Source organism: Terrapene carolina, unplaced genomic scaffold, assembly GCF_002925995.2.
Source record: "Terrapene carolina triunguis isolate 2854851 unplaced genomic scaffold, T_m_triunguis-2.0 Scaffold247, whole genome shotgun sequence".
NCBI classification, from domain to species: Eukaryota; Metazoa; Chordata; order Testudines; family Emydidae; genus Terrapene; species Terrapene triunguis.
In genome coordinates, this window is record NW_020664598.1 from 1,653,999 (window position 1) to 1,680,107 (window position 26,109).

Here is a 26,109-nt window from a genome sequence, read left to right on the forward strand (position 1 = left end):
GTTCGCCGGGTACATCTAGCTTTCTAATGCCGTGACGAAGTTTAAAACATGAAAGCCATCCATCAGAAAATGCACATGGCTCAGTCAATTGCATTTGCTTATAAAAATCTTTTGCCTTTTCAATGAGCATTGGGCCAGATATAGAGGCACCCTCCGATCGTTTCAATGAAAACCATTCATATAAAACACTGTCTAGTTGCTCTAATTTAGGCATATGCAGAGTATGGCGTTGTTCAACAGCTTTATTTGACTCACAACTAGCAAAAAATTTGAGCAATTGTCCTTTCTGAGCCTTGATGTCGTATATCGTGGACGAGCCAACATTGTACTCTTGCATCAAAACATTCCTATTCTCGCCCTTTTCAAGACGTGTACAAATATCTATTTTCTGTTTTAATGTCAACACAACTCTCTTACGCTTCTTTCCTTTGCTTTTTGCTGGTATTTTGGATGCCATGATGGTAGGGTGGCGTTGATATTTTACGATAAACACAGGACAATACACAGAGTAATAAACCGACCAATCACAATGGCGGATACAAACAGAAAGAACAGCATTCAGCTCTTCTTGGCTAACTCGAGCGTAGTCCGACTGCTCTCGGAAATACTTGGGTCCCGAATAACTTTGGCATCGGTCCTGGTTACTAGATTGAAGATTTGTATTGGGAGAGATCAGAAATGCCCGTTTCTAGAGCTTTCTGGTTGGTAAAGTGCCGAATAACACAGCTTTTACTGTATACAGTTAATTTTTTTTTTTTTTAAATACTGCAGTTTTCCTTTAAAAATGGAGGTGTGGAAAAGACAGCTGCAAATTCACTTGAACTTCCGCTTCACGTTGCTGAGCCAGCTGTTAATATTCCTGCTCTCTCTCTTAGCTGCAATAGGAAACAGCTTTCAATTATCTGGTTTTATGCAAACACCCAGATAACAGTCTCCTATTGTGTGTTTGTTTTACCTGGTCACCCCCTTTGCCATATGATCTCCAGTTAACTCTCACATGACAGCAGCTCAGTGTTGGATGTGAAGCAGACTGGTGGTCTAGAGTCAGATAACAAGCTCCTTTCCAGCACTGGCTGCCCAGGGTCTTTAGCACAAGAAGGGAAACTTCCACCCAGGAGCGCCCTGCCTCAATTTATTTTTATTTTTATATATATATATATATATATAACAATAAGAATCCATTTAGAAAGGAGTAACAAACCAGCATCCCATCTAGCAAGTTTCCCAACAAGTCTTCAGCAAGACACAAGCCAATAAACCTAGGTTTTCAGTGACAATATAAAAAGAGCAATCAATGGAAATCGTTAAAGCGACACAATCAGCTGAGAAGTTACACTTCTCACTGGAATTATTTTTTACCTGCTTGTGTTAAGAGTAATATCTACTATCACTGAAAGAAGTTAGCAAGGGAAAAAATGTCCCTCCCCCCGGCTTAATTTGTGCATTTGACAGCACTTTGCATATAGTTAGTTCCACTGTTTCCCCTGTTCTTTGTGAGTCTTTCATACAGCAACAGGACAGAAAGAAACATTTTAGAAAAGAGGAAAGTGTGACTGTAAAGACACAAACATTGGCCCGGGGACTTGGAGACAGATGTGGCACCGGAAAGCTCTCTCAGTACGTATTTTAAAACTGCATGTTGAGTGTGTCAACTTCAAACATCCAAACTGAACCTCCCCGTCACAGAAATGAGAGATGAAAAATCTGTATTTGTTCTAGTCCATCTCCTCCAGCCCTCACAAAAAGTTTTTGCTTTAGAATTTGAATCAGGGTTCACCAAATCAAATCCGCTACAGCAACTCCCATCCTCACCCTTGCATCTCACCTTCCCACTCAGGTCAGGTAGTAGCATATCCCGGATCTGTAAGTACCATTTGCTCCTCAAGTCAATATTTGCTGTGAGTGCCTGTGGAACCGGAGTTTTCCTCCCAACCATAATTAAGCTAGCAATTGAAGAAGGCGGAACAAGCAACTGGGAGAAAGGAAACACAAGGTCCAGGGAGGGCCTGTAACAGACAATGAAAGGTGCTGCCCTACCCTCGCAGCGTGACACCCAGTTAAGTTTTTACACCTATGCACAATTCCATGGATCTCGTCCCTTATCACATACAGATTAAACAGTTTCTATTATACTTGTAGACCTGATTCATTCCAGGAAACATCTCTGCAAGGTTTATAACCTACTAGCCTAGCAGTGTTTTAGGTTGCTGTAAATACAGTATAAGGACAGGAATGATGCAATGACAGTGGATTAGCCCTCTGACTTTATCTCTAGTGACCAAGTGATTTAGAGCAACAGTTAAAGGAGTTTAAATGGCTTCATCCTCGTTCCCCCTACGCATCACATCAGACCTCACAAAAGTCTGCTGATGATTGGGTAGTCACTGCTCCAAAGGGATCCTTGGACTGGAATAGCAGGAGGTGTGCCAGGTCAAAATTGGGGTTTCATGGCAGAGTTATGTGGGTGAGTGGGCACAGCAGGATGGTGGCTTGCCAGGATCTAGAATGTAGGGAAAACACTCAGTACTTAAATGGTCCCCAATCACTGAAATCATTGTGAATTAAGGAGACTGATTGTATGTTTGCCGCAGGAGGAAAGTAAAGAGAAGACAAGACCTCTCCTTTGCCTCCTGCAGTGCCTCCTATCACACAAATCCAGAGCTCTATAGCTGGTAGAATGAATCAAGATCTAGAATTAACAACCAAAGAAAAGCAAACTGGAACTCCCTGTCTCTTCCAGCATGAGTCTACTATAGAAGTTTGCAAGAGACTTTTATGCACCTCTTTGAAAGTGTAATTATGGTCAGAAATGTGATTAATTTAAAATGCCATCTTCTTATGCAACAAATCTGCTCCCTATGTGCAGCAGCTGTCTCATTGTAACAGCAAGAAAAATAAAGGTTTTATGAGCCCTGCAGGCTCATCACTCAGCCCATCCTGGCTCATGCAAAAGCAACAGAATGATTAATTACATTTCTAATTGCAAGGCCACATTCAAACTTCTGATTCACTTTGAAGATAACGCACGAGAGGACAGAATCTTGTTGCCTGGTGATAATGAATAAGCCAGGAAGAACCTAGCTTGACTTTCAGATCACAGTTTGACATGGTAGGGCTGGCACAGAAAAAAAAAATATTATACACTGTGCACATCTGATTATGGAGCCATTGAGATACAATGAACATGGAAGTCCAGGATGCCAACATAGAGTCATTTTTCAGAGCAGAATTGCACTTTAACATTCATTTTAAAATACAAAAAAAGGAGTGATATTTTATCTACCGGGCTCCAAAGCAGACAAATGACTCTGTGCAGAGAGACATGCTGGCCAGGTAGAATCATGAGAGGCTCTAGCATCTGCCTAAATCATTTATTACACCCTAAACCTGGAGATTGAAAAGCCCACCCATTCATCACAATGACAGCTCTGTGAAAGGAAACCTCAGGCCAGGGATTTGCAGACTACAAGATTTTTTCTTCTGCCAGCCCTGCAAACTCACCCTGAGACACCAGGGTCAAGCTGTGTTTTATTTTGCTCACCCAACATCACCAGTAATAAAAAGCCCTGCAAGTCAAATTACGGTCTTAGTGACACTTGTACCTTCCAAGGCCTCTGATGGATTTGCACAGATTTAACTGACTAGACCTGAAAGTCTGTTGACAACGCACAAGGAAGAACAGATTCCAGTTCACTCTCTCGTAGCTTTGTTGGCTCTGTGGGGCTAACAAGAGCAAAAGGCAGCACTAGATTCAGCAGATGTGACTCTGAATAAACCCAGGCAGCAGATCTGCTGAATATCACTCTGCTGAGTGGAGCTGCAATTTAAGAGATGTATTCAGGGCCACAGTCAGATGACTCCTTTCAAAACTCTGCTTTTCTAAAATCTAAAAACATGACATCCCTCACTGTAAGGTTACTCCCACCCAGACCACTGTCCAGGATCTGCTAGAAATGCTCCTTTTTAACACATGCCACACGTTAAACTACTTAGGCCCAGAACTTTATATGCATGTTCTCAAAGAAGCTGGACTATATTAGGACTATTAACAGCTATCGTGGTATGAGATAAGAATGATGTAAGAGTGATCATATTTCATGCCTGTGGGAATGAGAAAGGATCTTTTTCCTTACTATAACTTTGTACGTTTGGCCTGCTACATTCTCATTGTTTTCTCCACTCATTTTTCAAGCATCAGGAACTAGACACTGCCAAGGGGAAGACTTGGGACTGACTGACCCAATAATGCTGTCGTAGGAAGTGAAGAACCAGACCAGTTATACTCATGGTATCTCCTTTATTTTTAAGTCTCAGAAGTCAAGTCTATTTTCACCTTTCCTAGGGGTATTGTTGGAAACCCTTCTCTCTAAATAGCCAGATTGCTGCATTACCAACATCAACTGCTGTGTTTCCATTTAGAATGAGCAGATATGCCACTTCAGAGGGTTTGCATTACACCCATTCATGCCCAAAACCTGGAGACTATTGCCATGTTGCTGGTCTTCCTCTTCCCTCACCCCCCAGCTTTACACCAGACAGAACAGGAGTAAGTCTCTCCTCTCAGCATATCTGAACAGAAACTGAGAACAAGGGGCAATATAAGGCAGGCAAGCTCTGATTAGTGGTAAAAAGGCCAAGAAATTGACCAATGGGGATTAGCGACAACCAAGGGAAAACAATAGTATACCTGTAATTCATGAGCAGCCTCTAGGCAAGTCTGAATAAAATCAAATAGAAGAGGGACAAGGGCACCGAGAAGGAGCAAGAAAGGACCAAAAGAAAAGATGGACAGAGAGAAGGCAGGAGAAGATGCCCCATCAAACCTAATTAAATCCAGTCATGAATCATTGTATAAAATGAGTCAGAAAGTTGCAGTGCAGCCCCTGAGTCACCAGATCAGGTGAAATGGAACCTTCCTAGGGGCTGTAGAGGAGGGACCACCCTGAAGTCACCTCAGTGGCGAGGGAAGGGATATGAATACAGAGGCGGGACAGAAGCCTACCCTACCAGCAGACCAGGGTCCAGCCCTCCCCTTGCTGCTAGAAATTATAAGTATGGTTTTGGTCATCCAGAAACATAGGAGGGGAGCTATTTTGTTAACATTTCAGCTCCTGGCAAGGTGGCTGTATTCAAACAGACCCATTTGGTAGGATTTGTACCTTCCGGGTCCAATTCTCTTAACTGCAAACCACAGCTGAAATCTGGAGGAAGCACACTGAAGTGGAATGTGGGTGTGTAGGGAAAGGAAAACACCCCTGTATATGAAGGGTGCCCATCTGAGCCAACAGACACACAGGTCTCTGTGAATAAGCCACCTCTGTGGAGGGCTCCCAGATAAGAGAGTATTCCTGCCCACTGCCCAGCCCTCAGGGTTACAGGCATTAGGGGACAAGCTGCGGAGCAGCAGCGTGGCTAGAAGGAGAGACTACGTGCCCCATTCCCAGAGGGCTCCTTATCGAGGCTGCGTGGCCCATCTGGCCCCTCTTCCCCCGGCCCACACCAGAGAACCGCTTTCGGTGCGTCTGGGCGCTCTCAGCCAGGCATCCCCGCCGGGCCCGTGGTGCCTGGCCAGCCGCGCTGCTCAGTCCCTCAGGCGCCGTCCCCGCTCACAGAGCCCAGGGCGCTGCCCTTCCCCGGCTGCCCCCGCCCCTGGCTAGGCTGTTCTCGGGGTCCAGCCCGCCCTGCTCCGCGGCCGGTCCCTCGCCTGCTGCCCCCCGTCCCGCTCCGCGCGTTCCTCCCGCTCGCCTGTCCGCCCGTCTGTCTGTCAGCCCCTCGGACCTCGCCTCAGGCACCTCTGTCTCGGTCTGTCTGTCTGTCCATCTGCCTCCCCCGCCCCTCCGGCTCACCTGCTCCGCGTGCCGCTCCCCCCGGCCGGGAGAGGGGCGCCCCCCAGTCCGCAGCCGCCTCAGCCCCCTCCCTGCGGCAGCCGCCAGAGACCGACCGCTTCAATCGCCGACAGCAGCACCGAGTCTCCCCGCCGCTGCGCATGCGCGGCATCCGGGCGGCGCCATGGGGCATTGTGGGGAATGTAGTCTTTGATGGCGGCGCGGCGGAGCTCTCCCTCCGGCGCGCACCATGGCGCCCTAAGCCTGCCTCGCGCCGGCCGCCCGTCACAGCCCCAGCGCTTCCCCCATCGGCGGCACGCGCGAGACTGCAGAGCCTGTCCCTGCAGCGCGCTCTGCTGCTGAGCTTCCTGAGGGGGCAGGGGGAGCCCCCTTTGGCATACGTGCCTGCACCCCCTCTCCCCAGCCCCCAAAGGCAGGGTACCCCCACCATGACTGAAACTAGGGCCCGATTCGCCCCCTGCCGACCTAGGTCACTCAGGCATGTGAATGTAAAACCCCCCTACTGAATCTTCACCCACTGGTAAACCGATGTTTTGGGAGACAGATGGTTCCCTCTCCCCTCTGCTTGACAGGAATTAGGTACATTGCGCTAGTTCTGTTTCTTTGCAGAGCTAAGAGATAAATCTTGGAAAAAATACTGTCCATCCTGGTGTAGCTACTGTCAACAAATTATACATATGCAAGCAAATACAGCCTTACAAAGGGGGGAACCAAGGGATAGAGATTGGGTGATAACAGAGTGAAGGACAAGAAGATAGAGAGGAGCCAGAGAGCAGCACAGTTGCAGGAACACACACTCCTTTTCAGGAGTCAATGGTGGCCACTTGCAGGGGGTCAGTGCTCCAGAGCATGGTGATGGGTGGTAAATCGCTCTCTACTGTAGTCACACTCCAGCCAGCCAGTGAATGGAGTCAGGTATGAAGATCATATGGAGAGAGAATAGTGAACAGTAAGCACTGAGAAGAAACATTTTACATTTATACAGCACCTTCCATCTGAAAATCCTTTTAATCTGTGTTTGACCAGTCACTTTACCCCACTACTAATATGCAGCCTTCACCTCCTCTACACAACCGTACCAAACAATGTGAAACTGAACACTAGCCCCAGTTTTAGGTCTGCAGCATGTAATTTACCCACATTGGAAATTGAGGCTATGTCCCCTCCATTCCTACCCTTAGCTATTGTGAAAAGTACCATGACTCCTTTAATGGCCCCCATAACACAATTTAGCACTTTAATCTTCCAAGCACTGCAGAAATACTAATTAAGTCTCATACCACCTGTAAGGTACATATTAAGCCAGTTTTTACAGGTGGGTAAACTGAGGAACATAGTGGACAAGACCTGGACTGGGTCACACAGAAAGTGGAAGAACCAGGATTAAAACACACGATTTCCTGGTACCCAGTCCCACATGAACAGCATTGTCTCTCTACAAGATGTCAGGCCCCTGGCTTTATGCTTCATCCGAAAATATATGATTTTGTTAAGTATAACAGGGAGTTATCTTAAACCTCAAATATATTGACTTTCACCCCCTATTGCTTGGACTATGGAACTGGGTATATTTTGTCCATTCACACAGAGACTTCAGATGACTGTAACTGTGGCCATCTTATGTTTAGGTCCATCATCATTTAAACATGGTCTACCTAGGTGAAACACAACAGTATACAGTATTTTCAAGGTATGCAGCTCCAAGGAGTCTGACTATTGAAAAACACTAAAAGATAACAGTTTCCAATATCTGACATAAAAGAACTATACTGGAAAGCTGGCCGTGTGTCGACTAGTCTTGCATGTGTATATAAAGAGTAAGAGGGGAGATGGTGGGTTCAGGCAAGCAGAGGTGAATTGGAGGACAGCCTGTAGTTATGTCAAAGTCAACTACACAATGGATAGGCGGTACATTTCTAGTACTGTATTGGACAATCTGGTATTCACTCTATAAGCCTCATGCCCCTCTCCCCTGCCAAGCCCATGATGCATAGTCATAAAGTGGCTTAATTTTGAAAGGTAAATTGGCAAGGATAGAAAGGCAGAATTAAGGGTGTGTTAAGTTTTGCATTTCTATAATTTCAATTTTTTGTTTGAAAGAGCAAAGCTCCAACAGATTTTCCTTAGTGTAGTAATGGGCATTTACACACATTACTACAGTAATATCAGTTATTTTGTTTAGTTTAATCCTAATAGCAATAGGATGAAATTAAGAAAATAACAATATAGGCTGAATAGTCTCTCAAACAAAGTATTAGAAGACTCATTGCTCAGGACAGTTACAGTTAGATTGGACAAACCAACAGTCAGGGAAGAATGAATAATCCAGTATTTGTAATTGTAACAGATTAGTTGAGCTAATAAGTCTTTTCTACCTTTCATTTCTGTGATTATTCTTGTTACATATAGTGATCAGACCCATCCCTGCTTAGCTTGGGATATCTGCTGAATATAGATAATCGAGATGTAACAGGATAAATCCCTCCAAAATATAATTCATTTTATGAGCTGTTGGAAGAGCTGCTTCTGCAGCACTGTATTGGACCTACTGCTATAATGGCCAAGGGGTATAATTCCCTGACAGGTATAGCAGAGCCACATAATGCAGAGGACTCTTAATTTAGTTGGGTAATGGAGAAAAATCTTGAACCAGGTTCTTCTAAACTCTGTAATAGATTCAAGTAGAAGCCCCAGATGAGACCCAGAAAAAGATTTGTGTGTATCACACAAAGCTTCCAAGGAGGGTGGCTTTGTTCCTTGTGTTGTATTTGTTTTCCAGAAAAAATACAATAGGATTTAATCTGAGACCCATTCAAACATCCCACAGCTGGGTTTCCCCAACTGGCATCAAATCTAGTTTCCAGATAAGGACAAATCTGTGCGCTCTCTCTTCCCTTTCTCTTTCAGGGATTCTTTCCACTAACACTCTCCCCCTCATCTCTGGAGGAAATACATTTGAAAACTCCAAATCTACATGCGCTCTTAGGCATCCATTTGAATAAACAGTCTGAAAGTTACTGATGTTCAAATTAAACTTCTTCTAAACAGATGGCCAATTAAAGTTTAATATAGTAGGAGCAGGAAAAATATATAACACCACAAAATCACAACTGTTTGAGAGAGATTCTGCATCTCAGCCCAGCGGCAAAGTAATTAGAGGAGTGATGGGGTCATGGCCTGAGATTTCCAATTTCCCAGAATACATAATATAGTAGTATCCAATTAAACACTAGATCTTATGTTGGGAAGTCTAGAAAGTCCTTTAAATCACAAAGACCTCCAGGAGAACAGGTTGTTTCTTAAAATAGCCGTGCCTCCACCTCTCACATGAGACTGCCAGGACACAATCAGATTCCCAAATAAAAACAAAAAAAAATCTGAGCTCTCCTGATCACATCTGCAGTGGGACTGCATATATTAGAGAAAAAGGGGAGGCTTTCCCTGTGCTGAAAGATAAGACTAGGAATGAAGTGGCAGAGAAAGGAGAGGGCTGCAGAATCATGTTTCAGGAATTGGTGGAGGGTCAGACAGCTTTTCTGAAATCAAGGAGAGTTTAGTCTATAAAAAACACACACGTTACAAACAGGAAAACATACAGACTCAAAAAAATAGCAAACCCCTGAAATTCTTTTGCATCTATGAGCTCTATGAGAGTCCCTACCCTCTCTTTCCTCACCATAAGGGAACACAATCTTGGTAGACAAATGATTTTTGTATCCTTGTATGTTCCCTTGGCTGCATTTCAACAACAGCTCCTATCTATAACCAGTGATTCTGAGCAGCATTGCTCATCCTTAAAGCCAATTGTCACTGGGCCTGGAAGTAAGGATCACCTTGGTTGGTCCCACTCCACATCTTTCACGTATGATTATTGTGCACTACAGCCAGAGATTTTGGTACAGCACAGACATGTTATGGCTGGGTTGTATCACAGGTATTGTCAAGGACTGCTAGCTATGATGAAAAGTAATCAGGCCCAGGCTCTCTCTCTTCACTACTCCTAATCATCTGGCCAAAGCAGGTGTTAAGTGTGATTAAATCATAATCATAGTCCTCCCACAGCCACTTTCAAGGAAACAGCTCCTACCAACACTTTGGCACCACTATGGACAATAGTTTAACAGCAGACAAATGGGACAACAAAGCTGGTTTCCCTTTGCCCATGCCCTTCAACTGATGATCAATTTGTAGATGCAACCGAGTCCCTAGGGCTGCCTACTTAATCCGCTTGAAACATATCATAAGAGGAGAGGAAAATGTGTGTGATGGAATTGTCACCCTAGTTTGGTCATTGCAAAACCAGAACAAATGTGGGCATTATGCCAACCTCCTCCCAGCAACCCCAGCACAAAGGAGAGGGAGGCTGTCTGGCTGGCTATACAGCAGACCCAGAACAAGCAGTGCCACCACACATCTGGGGAGCGCGAGTGTGAGCCCTGGGATGGCTATGTCACACCGAGGGTACAGACACCGACAAGTATAGACACAGTAAATAGATTTGGTTTATTAAGGCTTTTAATATCACTCACACCCCTATACATCCACAAGCCCAGCCTAAAGTGCCAGCTCCATTTTCACACCCATCTTGCTTTGGTACGGGGTCAGCATTGGGCGAGCTTCCTCCTTCAGGAACCTCGCCACCTGCTCAAGGGGAAAGAGGAAGGGAAGGTTAGAAAAATAAATGGGTTCCTCTCTGTGCTTCATTCAGCTCCAGCTTGTGGCCCCAGGGTCTCAGTCTCACAGATGCACCCAGTCACCCAGCACATCAAGGATCAAAGACTATGGGGGAGATAGAAGGCAATTGAGATGGACAGAAAAGGGAAGGAATGCCTTATGTAGCTAAGAAAATGGTAACCCTTCCTTCCTTTAGAAGAATGGGCAGAGATCCAATCCTGTAATGGAAGGGGCAGAGATACAGAAAGCGGATTGTCTCAGACACATAAAGGGACATGGTTTGGATAATTTATGGCATGATGCCCCATAACATCTTAAGCTGCTTCCCGCAACCTCACCTGCTGGGAAGCACGTCCAGTGAAGGAGGTGGGCTCCAAGAGGCTCTCCAGTTGTCCCTGGATGGGGCTGAAGTAGGGGTCAGCACGGATCCGAGCAATGAGGTCATTATCCCCCCCTTCCTGTTTCACAACAGCAGCTGCCTGCTGGGAAAGAATGCGTATCTTCTCATGGCAATCCTAGGGGGAAGAGAGGCATCATCACATTACTGACAGCACACCTCAAGCCAGCTGACTCACTGGTGCATGGAGGGTAGAGGTGGGTCAAAGGCTGTTGTATCGCATAGCATAGGAATGAAACAGCTAAAGTTTGTATCATAGCTATTTGAGGCCAATCACCATATCATCACAGCACAGTGTGCGCACGCATGCGCTGCATGGTGCATCCTTTAAATTTTTCCCTGAGGTTAAGGGTCTGAATTATAAATACATTCCTTGTTTAATTACACTACACCCACAAAATAAGATGGTGGAACTCTTTCCACTTCCTCAAGCCCTTCCTTGGGGACACACTGTGGGATACTTTTAGTAATTCTAACCCATCTATGGTCTGTTGCTGGAAAATCATCATGACTGTTCCCAAAGCATTCTATAAACTGGGCATGCAGGAATTCCTTATCCACCATTAATTGCCCCTGAGGTGCAGGGTACATTGCAGGAGTTGAATAAGTTTGGAAAGGAAGAGAAGAAAACTGTCCAGCTTAGTCAGCAGGGAGAACGTAGTTACCCGAAGTGAGTTAAGGTTTATTTGGAAAAAAACAAGGGCCCAAAATATCCTCTCCCAAGGAAAATCCTACAGGAGTGGGCACTGGGGGAGGTAACAGCCATAAGGATTTCCTTAAAGAGATGCCCCTGAATGGAAAAAGCTGTGCCAGCCAGTCTCCAAACCTAGGGAAACCAATGGCAGGCAGGGGTGTCTGCATAAAGACCCTGTACCTCCACACTGATCCCTGATCCCCACCCATGTAGCTCCACTGGAGCCATGTCAACAGAGACTGCACCGGCTGTGCTTTCCCAGAACCCTAAAATGCATTATTTTTTATTAATGCCCTTCCCACCCCCATGCTGCCAATGGCCCACTTGCTCCTCCAGTGGACCGCTCAGTTCCCCACCGCAGATCTATAGAGCACTCTCTATGGGATCCAGAGGTGAGGGTGATGTTGCCAGCACCATGTAAGCAAATGAGTCCCCATCCCTTAGCTTGGAAAGAGAAGATCACCCTTGATAGGATCTGTGGGAGACCATTTGGATTAAAGATAGCACAAAAGCAGAACAAGTTAAAGTTAGTCAAAGGAGTTAATGGGAACAACAGGAGATTTTATTATAACTGTATCTAACTATAACTAACTAAATAGTACTAGAGAGAAGGAAGGCTCACTAATAAATAAGAATAAAGTTAACTCCAAGGGTATGTCTACACTGCAATTAAAAATCCAGGGCTGGCCCATGTCAGTTGACTCAGGCTTGCAGGGCTGTCTAATTGCAGTGTAGATGTTTGGACTTCGCCTGGAACCTGGGTTCTAGGACCCTGCTGGGAGGGAGGGTCCCAGAGCCTGGGTTCTAGCCAGAGCCCAGACGTCTACATTGCAATTAAACAGCCTCTTAAGGGAATTAAGTTACCAAATTTAAGTTACAAAAAGCAAGTACACTGGCCCAAGCTATACTGGAGGGGAGGAGTGTTCAGGAGTGTCTAAGTGAGTTAGGAACACAAGTTCCATTGAAAGCTCCGAACTCACTTAAACAACCTGAAAATCCCACCCATTGTTACCAACCTGCAAGTCTAATTTCTGTCAATAATAAAACGATGAAACTAATATTTAGGGGGAAATTACTGTCTATAGGCAAGTGGAAATATAGGCAGCATGAATTTATTAAGAATGAATCCTGCCAAGCAAGCTGATTACCTGATTTAGACTGAACTACCAAAGCTAGTGATGATGGGAATACACAGTCCTGGTGCTTGGATTGTATTAGAATATTCAGTAACACTCGCTGTGAGACAGAGACTCAAATCAAATGGGTCTGATATGAAGCCTGTCTCCTAGATTAAAAACTGGAGGAAGGATCATAATGAGTAATGAAAAAAGCACATATTGATTTTGTGGGGCAGGTAGCTAGTGAGGTGTCACCTGGATGGGCATTCAGTACAGCCTTATTTAGCATCTTCATTATAGCAGTGATTTCCCCCAGTGTTTTCATATACAAAAGATATTCAATTTGTCAAACTTGTTCCATTAACAACCATCCATCCTGCACTAGGTGCCTTTGCAACAAACAATTAAGAATTACAATCTGCTGTCATAATCTAATGTAATAAATAATGGACAGCTCGCTATATCATAGGTGGATAGATATCTCCCCCACAGAGCTTCTAACAATGAATAAGAATTCTCCCAAGCTGCTCCCTTCCCAAACGACTGGGAGAAGACTGGCCCTGCAGCATAATCATAAGATTAACAGCTCTGGGCTCTGGTAGACCAAGGAGTTGACAAGGGAGAGAGGGAAAATAATTCCGAACTTTTACATACCCCCATTCCTCAAGAGTATGATGCCTGGCAGTGAGCATCAGACCCTCCTAATTGGGTACATACCTGGCGATTACCCCCTGCTTTCACCATGGCCATGATGATATTCTCTGTGGCCATGAAGGGCAGCTCCTGTCGTATCCGCCTCTCAATCACCTAAAAAACCGAAAAGAAACAGGCACTACCACACTGGAGTGGACAATCAGTAGATCTGATCAGGTATTTCCTGCCGTACCCCTGCCTCATGATGCCCCAAATTGTACAATGGGGAAAAACAAAACAAAAGCCACCTTTTCCAGACCCAGTCTAGAAATAAACATAGTAAGACTGAAATGTTGAAATTTTATCCTAGCTAATGTTACTGCAGGTGTGAGTCACATTCATGTAATTGCCTACACTTTCTTGAATCTTACTAAGGGCTGGTTCAACCATATCCTGTGGCAGCAAGTTCCACAAGTTAGTCGTATACCTCAGAAAACAGTATTTTCTTTGCTCTGTTTTAACTTTGTTGCATTTTAATTTCTTCAAGAGCCCTCTGATTTTTGTATTGCAAAGAAAAGTGCCATGGTGAGAAACTGGACAGCTTGGCTCTGCAGCCCTTAGGAATATTCACTGAGCCAGCAGATAAGAATTCAATGCTCTGAGTGGGATGGCTTCTTCTGCAGGCCCGCAGTGCTAACGGGGATTCAGGACTGCATGCAAGTTCTGTTACTTTACCTTGGGATACACCACAAATCCTTCGGAGATATTCTGCAGCGTGCTCAGTATGATGTCAGCTGTGAGGAAAGCCTCAGCCAGACACACACGCCTGTGAAACAGATGTAACCAGGGTGTCTGGGTGAGCAAAAAAGGATGAAGCAGCCTAACTCAACCCCTAGTACCTGCACATGACTCTCTAGATGGCAACTCCCCCTCCCAACAGCCAGAACTATTCCTTATAGGCACTTCCTGCTGGGATAGGCCAGAACTGGGGAAGCTAGGAGCAACCTACAGCATGTGCTGCTGGGACAGGCCAGGACAAGAAGAGCAGTGTGTTACCCTTACCCATGGCTACTGCACCATTCCCAGGTACTGCTGTTCTCCTTTTCAGAGGATCTTTACTGTGTAAAACTTTGATTATTGCCTCACTCAAAGAGAGAAGCCAGTCTACAGCATCTGTTGCTGGGCTCCCAATGTCCTCTAATGATGTTGTTTTTCATAAAGTGGTGTCTGCCAGCATGAGATTCAGAATTGAGGGGTGTCGATTAAAAATACCATATTCTAAATATGTCAGTGTGCTGTTCCCTACAAGCACTTTCTAAGCACTGCATTGAGTGAGAGGAGAACATTTACCCCAAACCAGTTTAACCCTCTAGAGTCAGCCTCTTCCTTTATTTCATCAATAACTAGGGTTTCTCTGCTCACTACCCTCCCCCTAGCCAGCCGTGGAGCACGTGGATGGACCTGTTTGCGCTGTCATCCAAGGTGCGCTCAAACCACTGCACGGAGGCTGTATGGAGTGGATTCAGGACCAGAGTCATCAGGTGGCGAGCCAGGCTGCAGCAGCGCTCTGAACGCATTGGATTCCTCTTGTAAGGCATGGCGCTGGAACCTGCAGGCAAGAAAAATATGGGGTGGTAAAAGAGAAGATGATAAAAAGAGGGCAGGAGACAAAACACACAGAAGAGGAGAAATCAAAGATACTGGCCTTCCCAAGAGAAAAAAAAAATCCATCGTTCACTTTTCAGTCTGATTCATACTATGCAGAGACACAAGGTGGGAGAGGTAATATCTTTTATTGGACCAACTTGTGTGGTGAAAGAGAGACGCTTTCGAGCTTATACTGAGCTCTTCAAGCTCGAAAACTTGTCTCTCTCTCACCAATAGAAGTTGGTCCAATAAAAGATATTGCTTCACCCACCTTGTCTCTCTAATATTCTGGGACCAGCACTGCATCATACTATGCAGGTCTTTTCGAAACCACCTCCCCGCCCACCGAACCAGAACTGTATCTGTACTTGCAGGGAAGAAAGTGGGGGCCTTAACTCCTAACTTTGCAAGATTACTTTATCAATATAAAAGAAAGAAATGAGGCTGAGCTACTTTAGTGTGCTGTATTTCGCACTTCTGCTCAATGGCCTACCCATGAAAGTTAGCAACCTGCAGCGACAGTGACTGAAAGTCTGCGGGTTCAACATTTAAAAAGTGACCTGTCAATATTTAAAAAGCCTGTCACTCTAGTATGGCTGAGGTAACTGACATGGGTGAGGATCAAAAATGCTGACTCATCCTACAACACCAACTTGGGTGACTGGGCCTTCTCAGTTCTGGCTTCACAGGTCTGGAATTCTCTCCCCTTCTCTATATACATCACAGCTACATCAGGGACCTCTTTCAGTACAAGGCTCCAGCCTGGTTTTACTCTTCCAAGTTTGTTAATATACAAATGACAGCAATACTGAGCCAATTAACTTTAATGGGAGTGGAGAGTGCACCGCTCCTTTCAGAATCAGTCCCTTATCTATGCTGGGGTGGGGAGCAAGGGCATTATTATTTCCGCACTTTGACTTATTTGGGACAAAATTGGATTTTGTTTGTTAATGAATCGTTAGACCTAAAGTGTGCAGGCACAGATAGATTAAAAAAATTAAACTTTTTAATTAAAAGCAATTTATGCCAGTGACATCACTATTGTTGCTGGGAAGGTGGTGCTGGTGAGGAGATCACAAGGCAAATGAAAAGATAAGCTAACTGGAACACGCATCATGAACCAATGTCTGCCACCCTTACCAATCTGGTCTGTCTCGAAAGGCTCCTCCATCTCCTTGAGGTTGGCCAGAAGACGGATGTCAGTACAGATCTAAGAAAAAGCAACAAGAGCAAATGAACAAAGCTGTTCTCACAGGTACTAGGTAGTCTGCCTGGGGACACTGTGTGTCTATGTCCATGGAGTAGCTTGGGGGAAGACAGAATAATTCCCTTCAAAAAGTGAGCAACTCCAAAATTAAGGCTTTAGGCTTCTTATGAAAAAATTAAGGTTCAATCTATATTACAAATTAATCACATCTGTATCCACATTACACAACCAGAGAGCTGCAATCAGGTTTCTTGACAGGGTAGCACCTCAGAAATGATAGAGGCCAATTTCCACAGGGGTTGCAATTTTTCTGAAACTTCCTAATTTATACTTAAAGAGCTCAAGTCAAAAGAATGGGGAAGAGGGAAGGGATGTTTGTCCTACTGAGATATGACAGGATTCCATGAACAGCCAAGGGAGAGAAGATAAATTAGTAAACTTTGATACACCATTTAAGTCTACATTGTGCTTAAACACTGAAATGTTCACTGACGAGAGAACATACAGTCTAAATAAGACCACAAGTCGGAAGTGCAGGCAAGGGAGGGTGTGGGGATAATCAAAGAGAGGAAAAATCCCACAAGGACTTATCTTCATGAGGAACGTACTGGGGGAGGAAATGGTGAGATTTTAAAATATGTTCCATTAGGGATGGCATTTATTCTAACTGGATTAGCTTTAACACAAATTTGATTGCTATCTTGCTTGGGATCTCCCCCCATAGGGTCTTTCTACGTGAATTCATTTTAATTGCCCTTTGCACCACCCTCAAGTAAGAAATCAGGTATGGGATCTCTCCCGGTGCTCTGATATCTGAGACAAAACATCCAGTGAAGAATTAGTCTGGTAGAGCAGAGAACAGTTAAGCACTCAACTCCAACTCATGTTTCCTGCGGAAAGTGTTCTGCACCAGGATCTCCCTCCCCAACCTCCTCAGATTGACAGTGTTTCCCTTCCCCTTCCATACTGAGTTTGGAGACAGGGACCTCACCTTGTGTATGGATGCCCCTAGACTGGCTAGCACAGATAGGACTTCAACATCCACTTTGCGGCTGTAGGTCTGCCCTGTGACAAGATAAGCTCTGGAAACAAAAACAAAGATAAAGCCCTCCAGACACAAGCACCATTAAAATAGGACTGAGTGAGTATGCGCTCTGCAGGGGCACCATGCTGCAGAGCTCTGCCTGGCTAACACCTGCAATACTTCACTTGACTTCCTGGCTTCTCATTCACACTAGTGGGACACTTGAGTCACGCTCCTGTGCTCCTTGGGCTGGCATGCAGGCAGGTAGAGACAGTGGAGGAAGAACAGTAGCCGATACTTTGACAGAGTGAAAAAAGTGTAAGGGAGAGAAGTAGAAACAGAGACCTAGCCGAGAGGTGGAGTTTCCTTCACAGAGCTGCATTGTGGAGTGTGGGTTGGAAAGGAACAGAACCAGGTGAAAGTGCTTTCTAAATGTGAGCCCCACTGAGTGGAAATTAGTTAGCTGGATAGAAGAACTTGTGTTGCTGCGGACAGTGGGAGAAGGTGTCAGGCTATTAATTCTCCTCAGCATATTTTAGAGTTCAAGGTAAGCAAGCTTTTTACTTACCGCTTAAATCCCGCCTTCACAGTCACCAGCCTGTCCAGCTCCTCCACCTCAGGAGAAAACAGATAGGAACCTCAGAACGTAGTGACTGAAGTGTCAAACATGCAGGGCTAAGGGACACTGACAGAGGACAAAAATGTAAAGGCTTCAACTCCCCCTCCCTTCTGAACACACTAAGAGCTCTGCAAGCACACCTCAACCTGTCCTGACGCACCCCCACTATTACAATTCTGCTCTCCCAGAGCTCTGCCAATGAACCTTCATAGTGACCCACATTGTCCATGCTTATTCGACCCCAGATCCTCTCCTCCCCCACAAGTCATCTTCTCAACCCGCTTACTGGGAATTTTGATCACTGGATTGATGACTCACTTTATCATGATCTCCCTCAAACAGCTGCAAGAAGCTGGCCTGGGTGCCAGTGGTGCCTTTCACACCACGAAATCGCAAGTCATCTCGAGCCCGCTCCAGGTTCCGCAGGTCCATGCACAGGTCCTGGATCCACAGGCAGCAGCGTTTCCCCACTGTGGTTAGCTGTGCAGGCCTGAGAATAAGCAAGGCAGATTGTCATTGTGTCACCACCTGCACACAGACTTTGCACAGCCTCGCTAGGAAGGCAGGCACTCAGATACCACTGTAACGAGAACCATCACGACTCCTTCCTTTCGAATCTGAAGGGTCGGAGAGAAGAGACAGTAACGAAGGAGCTGAAAGGCCCAGTTTATGGAGAAGAGATTTAAAAGCTAAATATATGGACATCTGGGAGCCACTAGGGGAAAGGAGCTGCAAAGCTATGCCACACCATGCCCCATCTCCTGAAACACACAACCATCAGCAAGTGAATAGCTTCTTTAAATCTAATATTCATTAGATCTTTTTTTAAATTAATGAAGATATTCTATCTCCTAGAACTGGAAGGGACCTTGAAAAGTCATCAAGTCCAGCCCCCTGCCTTCACTAGCAGGACCAAGTACTGATTTTGCCCCAGATCCCTAAGTGGCCCCCTCAAGGATTGAACTCACAAGCCTGGGTTTAGCAGGCCAATGCTCAAACCACTGAGCTATCCCTCCCCCTCCCTTATTCCACAACTCTTTAAATTTAATACCATTAAGGATGCTGGTCCACCTCGACTTCCTGTAACATCCTAAAAAGCAGAAGCGGTCAGACAGTCCTCTTGCAGCCAAAATGGCTGACCAGAGAGAGACCACCCCTCTGAGACAAGATGAAATTGTGGACTAGCTAAAACAAATTGAGTGAACAGACTATTTTAAGAAACCTATCTGAAGATATCAGATCAAATATGTTACTAGCACACATCAAGCTAATTTGCAAAGCTTGGCATTAAGACTAGAGGAAGCTAGAATCTCCTTGCTAGAAGACACAGTCTGTACAACTATAACCCAAAGCAACAGGAAAAAACTATTAACACACTGCAAGTAAGGTTAATTATCTCAAGGGAAGTTCAAAGAGAAAATCCTGAGAATTGTAGGTTTCCCACAAGGGCTGGAAAAGGGAGGCCTGTGGAATTTTTACCCACCATGCTGCCAGTGCTTCTCTCTCTTCTCCCTGATCAGAACTTAGATACTGAGAGCCCACCTCTCCTTTGCATCCAAACCCTCTCCAAATGCAAAGCCCCAAGCCAGAATTGTAAGATTTTAAACATGCAATATTAAGGAACTCATTCTTAAAAAAGCCTCTGAACTGAAAAACCTAATATGAAAGTGACATAGGCTGATGATCTTCCTGGATTACACCAAGGACATGGTGGAAAAGAGGACTACATTCAATAGATCAAGGGCACTAGCCAAAGGATTGGGTTTGGACTACTTCATCTTCTTCCGGGCTACTTTCAACATTAAAAGGGAAGATAAGATGCTTAGTTTTGTGACAGCAGAAGCAGCTGACAGGTATCTGATCCCACTATACGCCATAGAAGATACAGCCAGGATGCAATAAAACAACATTACCAGATCAGTTACTGCAGTGTTGGAATTCAGTTCTCAATCTAACAAACTGTACAGGGCAAATCCACCATTTTATCTCCTCCTTCCCTGGTGTCACTTCTTTGATGTTCCCTGGTTTCACAGGGAAACAGCTGGGGAGCAAGATGGTGGGAACAAGGATCTCATCTTTGACTGAATTATGCCCCTGCTGGCCCTCCAGCTGGATTCAGGAAGCAGTTGGGTTCCAGCTGCTGCTGTTGGGAAGTTGGAGTGCTACAATAGGGACACACCTGTTTTGCCTGCATCTACCCTACCCCCCTGTCCCTCATGATTCCAGTGCACTGGGGTACACCCACCTTTGAGACCCTGACTCCAAGTAAACGACTTCACCAGATGCAGGGACTCTTTACACTTGTGGATTGGCAAGGCTCAACAGAGACATGTGATTTTGTTTTCTATTAGAGACACTTTCCCTCCCCCTGGAACTTTTTCCAACCCCCGCCTTCCCTCAACGATTTTACTTTCTTTCATCCCCATCTAATTTTCTGTATTTCAGGTTTATAGTAAATCTGGAAATATTCAATCCATTTCCCCTAAACCTACACTTGTGAGAGATTCCAGATCTAAACAATGTAATGAAGATTTCAGTTTAATGATGAATCTTTTCAATTCCCCTATTGTAAAGAAATGTGATCTTCTAAAATGCTATCCAAGAATAGTTATTATTGCTGGGTATGATTTACCAAATTATTGATAATGTGTTAGTATGAGTGTCAGTTTTTTCAGTAATATTAGTTCAGGTTCTTTTCTTTAGTTTTTATTTTTGGAAAATGAGTTGAAATACATGTTATGCTGATTTACATTGCTGATGTAATTAACTATTGGGCAATGGAATTCACACTATAATCCAACATGGACAAAGCTATAGTGGGAAAAGTTTAAGCAGAACGGTCCTGCTAATGAACTCATCTGCAGATAATCCAGATATGTCAGAATATGATTATTTAAACAATTTGTATAACTTTCTTATATATCTACTATAGACTTGTTAAGTTTAGATGCTAACCTTCTTCCCCCAGAAACCATGCCCTCCCTTGAGATGAAATATTTCTTCTTTAAAAGAATTAGAGAGAATCCGATTATATCCTGAGTGTTTTGTTTTGTTTTTGTTGGGGGCAGGGAGGGTTAAGTGAGTGACAAGGCCACCCCCTTGTAATCCTCCTGGACTTATTCAAACTGAAACAGGACCTAAGTTATGTATTTTTTTAAGTGAACCTTGGAAAACGTTGATCACTTCATTTCTTTTTCTCAATTTTTCTATCTTTTAGTTTTCCTGATCTGTCTCACCCTGTCCCCTTTCCATTCCCTTTCATGTCCCTGGTGCGGTGAGGGGAACTCAGATATAACTTTCCTAGATCTGGAATTAACAATAGCCCAAGCAATGACACTATTCGGGCCCCTGATAGAGAGATATTTGACCTAAAAGCATTCTTTGTGGCTAATATTATATATTGTGTTTCTTGGAACATCAAAAGGGTCAATCATCCATTAAAAAGAAAAAGAATTATCACTCATCCAAAAACAATGAAAGCAGATATTATCTTCCTATAGAAAACCCACCTTAATGGCTTGGAGGCAAAGAAATTTAGGAGAGAATGGATGTTTAACAATTTCTCCTCCACAGTCAAAGGCCTAGCAATAGTGTTTCACAAAAGACTCAATTTACAAATTCTAGATGTAAATAAAGATGAGGAAGTTAGATTTTTGGTGGTGAAGGCTATGATCTCTGACTCTCTATATATACCCTAATTATTGTATGATTATTTATATGGACCAAATAAAGATGATCCAAATGTTTTTAAACAAGTTTTTTCCAAAATTAATTAATATCCCACTAGAATCAATCATCATAGCAGGAGATTTTAATGAGCTGTCGGACACTTTTTTAGATAAGTGAGGCCAGCCCAAGCATATACAATCACATACTAGAAACATTACAGAAGATTATATGGAAGAATTGGGGTTAAAAGATGTATGTTGGTTGCAGAATGCCAAAACGAAGGATTTTGCTTTTTTTTCCCTCCCCACATTCCACATATTCACACACAGATTTCTTAATAATTTCTATGATTCTGGTGTACTCACTGCTTAATAACGAAATCAAGTCTATCATGATCTCTGATCATGCACCAGGGTTACTACAATCTTCCCCTCCCAACACAAACTGGACTTGTAGAAGATGGAGACTGTACTTTTGTCTTTTGAAAGATAAAAATTTTCAGAACTATGTCACTGAAGAAATTTTATTTTTCAAAACAAATAACACGCCAGAGAGATCCTGATCCACCCTAAGGCCTTGGCTACACTTGCGAGTTACAGCGCTGTAAAGGCTCCCCCAGAGCTGTAACTCACTCCCCGTCCACACTGGCAAGGCATTTGCAGCACTGTATCTCCGTGGTTGCAGCACTGCATGTACTCCACCTCTCCGAGAGGAATAGCGAGTATTGCGCTGCCGCTGCAGCGCCAGTGTGGCCGCCCAATGCACTGTGAATGGCCTCCAGAATTATTCGGCAGTATCCCACAATGCCTGTTCTAGCCACTCTGGTCATCAGTTCAAACTCTACTGCCCTGGCCTCAGGTAACCAACCATGTGACCCACCCTTTACATTCCCCGGGAATTTTAAAAATCCCCTTCCTGTTTGCTCAGCCCGGCGTGGCGTGGAGTGCTATCAGCGAATCTTTCCAGGTGACCATGCCTCCACGCGCCAAGCGAGCCCCAGCATGGAGCAATGGTGAGTTGCTGGACCTCATCAGTGTTTGGGGGGAGGAAGCTGTACAGTCCCAGCTGCGCTCCAGCCGTAGGAATTATGATACCTTCGGGAAGGTATCAAAGGACACGGAAAGGGGCCATAACCGGGACGCCCTGCAGTGCAGGATTAAAGTGAAGGAGCTGCGGAGTGCCTACCGCAAAGCCCGCGACGCAAACGGCCGCTCGGGTGCTCCCCCCGTGACCTGCCGATTCTACAAAGAGCTGGATGCGATACTTGGGGTTAACCCCACCTCCACTCCGAGCACCACCATGGACACTTCAGAGCTGGTGGGGGGAGGGGGAGGAGGAGGAAGAGGAGGAGGAAAACGGGAGTGATGGTGGTGGGCCAGATGGAGACACCCCGGAATCCCTGGAGCCATGCAGCCAGGAGCTCTTCTCGAGCCAGGAGGAAGGTAGCCAGTCGCAGCGGCCGGTACTTGGTAGAGGACAAACAGAAGAGCAGGTTCCCGGTAAGCGTTTTTTTGTTTTTTTTTCAGAAAGGAATTTTTTCGGTGCGGGCTCTTTGGGAGAGGAGGGTTAGGCATGCATGCCTAGATGTGGAATAGTGCATTGATGTGGTTTATCACATCGCGGTAATTGGCCTAGGTAATCTCCTTGAATGTCTCATCCAGAACGTGTGCAATGCGCTTGCGCAGGTTTACCGGGAGAGCCACCATGGTCCTTGTCCCAGCCAGGCTAACGTGTCTGCGCCACTGTGCCGCGAGGGGTGGGGGGACCATTGCTGCACACAGGCAAGCTGCATATGGGCCAGGGCGGAAGCCGCATTGCAGTAGAAGACCCTCCCTTGCTTTCCAGGTCACCATCAGCAGCGAGATATTGTCCAGGACGAACTCCTGTGGAAAATGTTGGGACAGTGTTCAGTGTAGGTGCCCCCTGAAGCTGTTGGCTCTCCCCAAGGCACAGAAACGCAGAGGACAGTGCAGCCCTGAAACAATCAGTCCCCCTTACTCACCATTTTGAGGATCCCATGGGATGTGTGTGCTCTGTTTCGGACGGGAAAATTATGCTATTGTGTAGACCCTGTGTGTTTTCTACTCCTTAAGTGCGGGGGGAATCATTACTCTGTCTGGTATAAACAATGCTGCCTCTGTTAAATGTTGCATTTTGCCTATACAGCTGCATCAACCTTGAGACCTCAGCCATCCCTCTTATCGCCTGCTCAGAGACTGCAAAGACTCAGGAAAAGACCGCGAAAAAGCAAAGAAGACATGCTGCAAGAAGTGATGCGGCAATCTATTAAAGAGAATGAGAAAGCACAGAACTGGAGGGAGAGAGAAAGCAGGATCCACCAGGAAAATGCAGCGCACCGGCGGCAAAGCACCGATAGGCTCATAAGCATCCTGGAGCGCCAAGCAGACGCTATCCAGGAGCTGGTAGCCATGCAGAAAGAGGAGCAGTACCGCAAACGCAAACGCCACCTCCCCCCCACAGCCCTTGTCCCAAAACTCTTTCCGTTGTGCCCCACTGTCACCTCCAACCTACTTTCCCCAACTTCCGTGTTCTTCACGCCACCCGCTCCCTCCAACACCAGTATCTTCACCACCCAGCCCTGAAAACCACGACCCTTACCCTCTGCACTCAACCCCCATCACCATGCAGTATAGCTGTCCTGAAGTGCAGCACTCACTGCACAGCACACCAGACAGGACATACGCAAATATGCGATTGTACTGTTCCCCACTCCACCCCCTTGTTTCTTTTCAATAAATAATTTTTTTTTCTTTTCAATAAATGGATTTTTTGGCTTTGAAAACTTTCTTTATTATTGCATAAAGTAAAAGACTCCTTAGCCCAGGAAATAAACAGGCACTGCAAGTCTGCTTAGCAAACACTGATTCCTAAAGATTAGAACTACTGCACTTCACTCCCGTGCAGGGCACCAGATATCACTGCTGGTTTTCAGCCTCAAATTGCTCCCTCAAGGCATCCCTAATTCTTGCAGCCCCGCGCTGGGCCCCTGTAATAGCCCTGCTCGCTGGCTGTGCAAATTCAGCCTCCAGGTGTTGAACCTCAGAGGTCCATGCCTGCGTGAAGCTTTCACCCTTCCCTTCACAAATATTATGGAGGGCACAGCATGCGGATATAACCGCGGCGATGCTGTTTTCGGCCAAGTCCAGCTTCCCATACAGAGATCGCCAGCGGGCCTTTAAACGGCCAAAGGCACACTCCACAGTCATTCGGCACCGGCTCAGCCTGTAGTTGAACCGTTCCTTGCTGCTGTCAAGGCTCCCTGTGTAGGGTTTCATGAGCCACGGCATTAACGGGTAAGCGGGATCTCCAAGGATCACAATGGGCATTTCAACTTCCCTTACCGTGATCTTCCGCTCTGGGAAAAAAGTCCCGGCCTGCATCTTCCTGAACAGCCAAGTGTTCCGAAAGATGCGTGCGTCATGCACCTTTCCGGGCCAGCCTGTGTTAATGTCAATGAAACGCCCACGGTGATCCACAAGCGCCTGGAGAACCATAGAGAAATATCCCTTCCGATTAACATACTCGGATCCTAGGTGGGGTGGTGCCAGAATAGGAATGTGCGTCCCATCTATCGCCCCTCCACAGTTAGGGAACCCCATTTGTGCAAAGCCATCCACTATTTCCTGCACGTTACCCAGAGTCACGGTTCTTCTGAGTAGGATGCGATTAATGGCCTGGCAAAATTGCGTCAACACGATTCCAACGGTCGATTTTCCCACTCCAAACTGGTTTGCGACCGACTGGTAGCTGTCTGGAGTTGCCAGCTTCCAGATTGCAATAGCCACCCGCTTCTCCACTGGCAGAGCAGCTCTCAATCTCGTGTCCTTGAGCCGCAGGGTGGGGGCAAGCTCCTCACACAGTCCCATGAAAGTGGCTTTTCTCATCCAAAAGTAGATTTTTTTTGTTACATAAAATTCCACTCAAAAAACAAAACAATGCAAAACTTTAGAGCCTATAAGTCCACTCAGTCCTACTTCTTGTTCAGCCAATCACTAAGACAAATAAATTTGTTTACATTTACGGGAGATAATGCTGCCCCCTTCTTATTTACATTGTCACCAGAAAGTGAGAACAGGCATTCGCATGGCACTTTTGTAACCGGCATTGCAAGGTATTTACGTGCCAGATATGCTAAACATTCACATGCCTCTTCATGCTTCGGCACCATTCCAGAGGACAGGCTTCCATGCTGATGATGCTCGTTAAAAAAATAATGCGTTAATTAAATTTGTGACTGAACTCCTTGGGGGAGAATTGCATATCTGCGGCTCTGTTTTACGCGCATTCTGCCATATATTTCATGTTATACTAGTCTCGGATGATGACCCACCACATGTTCATTTTAAGAACACTTTTGCAGATTTGACAAAACTCAAAGAAGGTACCAATGTGAGATTTCTAAAGATAGCTACAGCACTTGACCCAAGATTTAAGAATCTGAAGTGCCTTCCAAAATCTGAGAGGGATGAGGTGTGGAGCATGATTTCAGAAGTCTTAAAAGAGCAATACTCGGATGCAGAAACTACAGAACCCAAACCACGAAAAAAGAAAATCAACCTT

At 45.3% G+C, this 26,109-nt stretch overlaps 2 protein-coding genes across 2 annotated transcripts in view; both read right to left on the reverse strand.

Moving 5' to 3' along the window:
• Positions 1 to 5,949, reverse strand: part of SGSM3 (small G protein signaling modulator 3) — a 50,612-nt gene extending 44,663 nt beyond the window's left edge. The window contains exon 1 of the mRNA XM_026657456.2: positions 5,847 to 5,949. The gene's annotated coding sequence lies outside the window, so the exon portion shown is untranslated. The remainder of the gene's footprint in view (positions 1 to 5,846) is intronic.
• A 4,377-nt stretch (positions 5,950 to 10,326) lies between these two features.
• ADSL (adenylosuccinate lyase) overlaps positions 10,327 to 26,109 on the reverse strand; it is a 43,037-nt gene continuing 27,254 nt past the window's right edge. The window contains exons 5-13 of the mRNA XM_024200400.3: positions 18,178 to 18,349; positions 17,809 to 17,855; positions 17,208 to 17,298; positions 16,150 to 16,219; positions 14,824 to 14,971; positions 14,098 to 14,188; positions 13,447 to 13,536; positions 10,859 to 11,035; positions 10,327 to 10,487 (exon numbers count right to left, since the gene is read on the reverse strand). Of these exons, the coding sequence (XP_024056168.2) occupies positions 10,401 to 10,487; positions 10,859 to 11,035; positions 13,447 to 13,536; positions 14,098 to 14,188; positions 14,824 to 14,971; positions 16,150 to 16,219; positions 17,208 to 17,298; positions 17,809 to 17,855; positions 18,178 to 18,349 (973 nt within the window). The 3' untranslated portion in view covers positions 10,327 to 10,400. The remainder of the gene's footprint in view (positions 10,488 to 10,858; positions 11,036 to 13,446; positions 13,537 to 14,097; positions 14,189 to 14,823; positions 14,972 to 16,149; positions 16,220 to 17,207; positions 17,299 to 17,808; positions 17,856 to 18,177; positions 18,350 to 26,109) is intronic.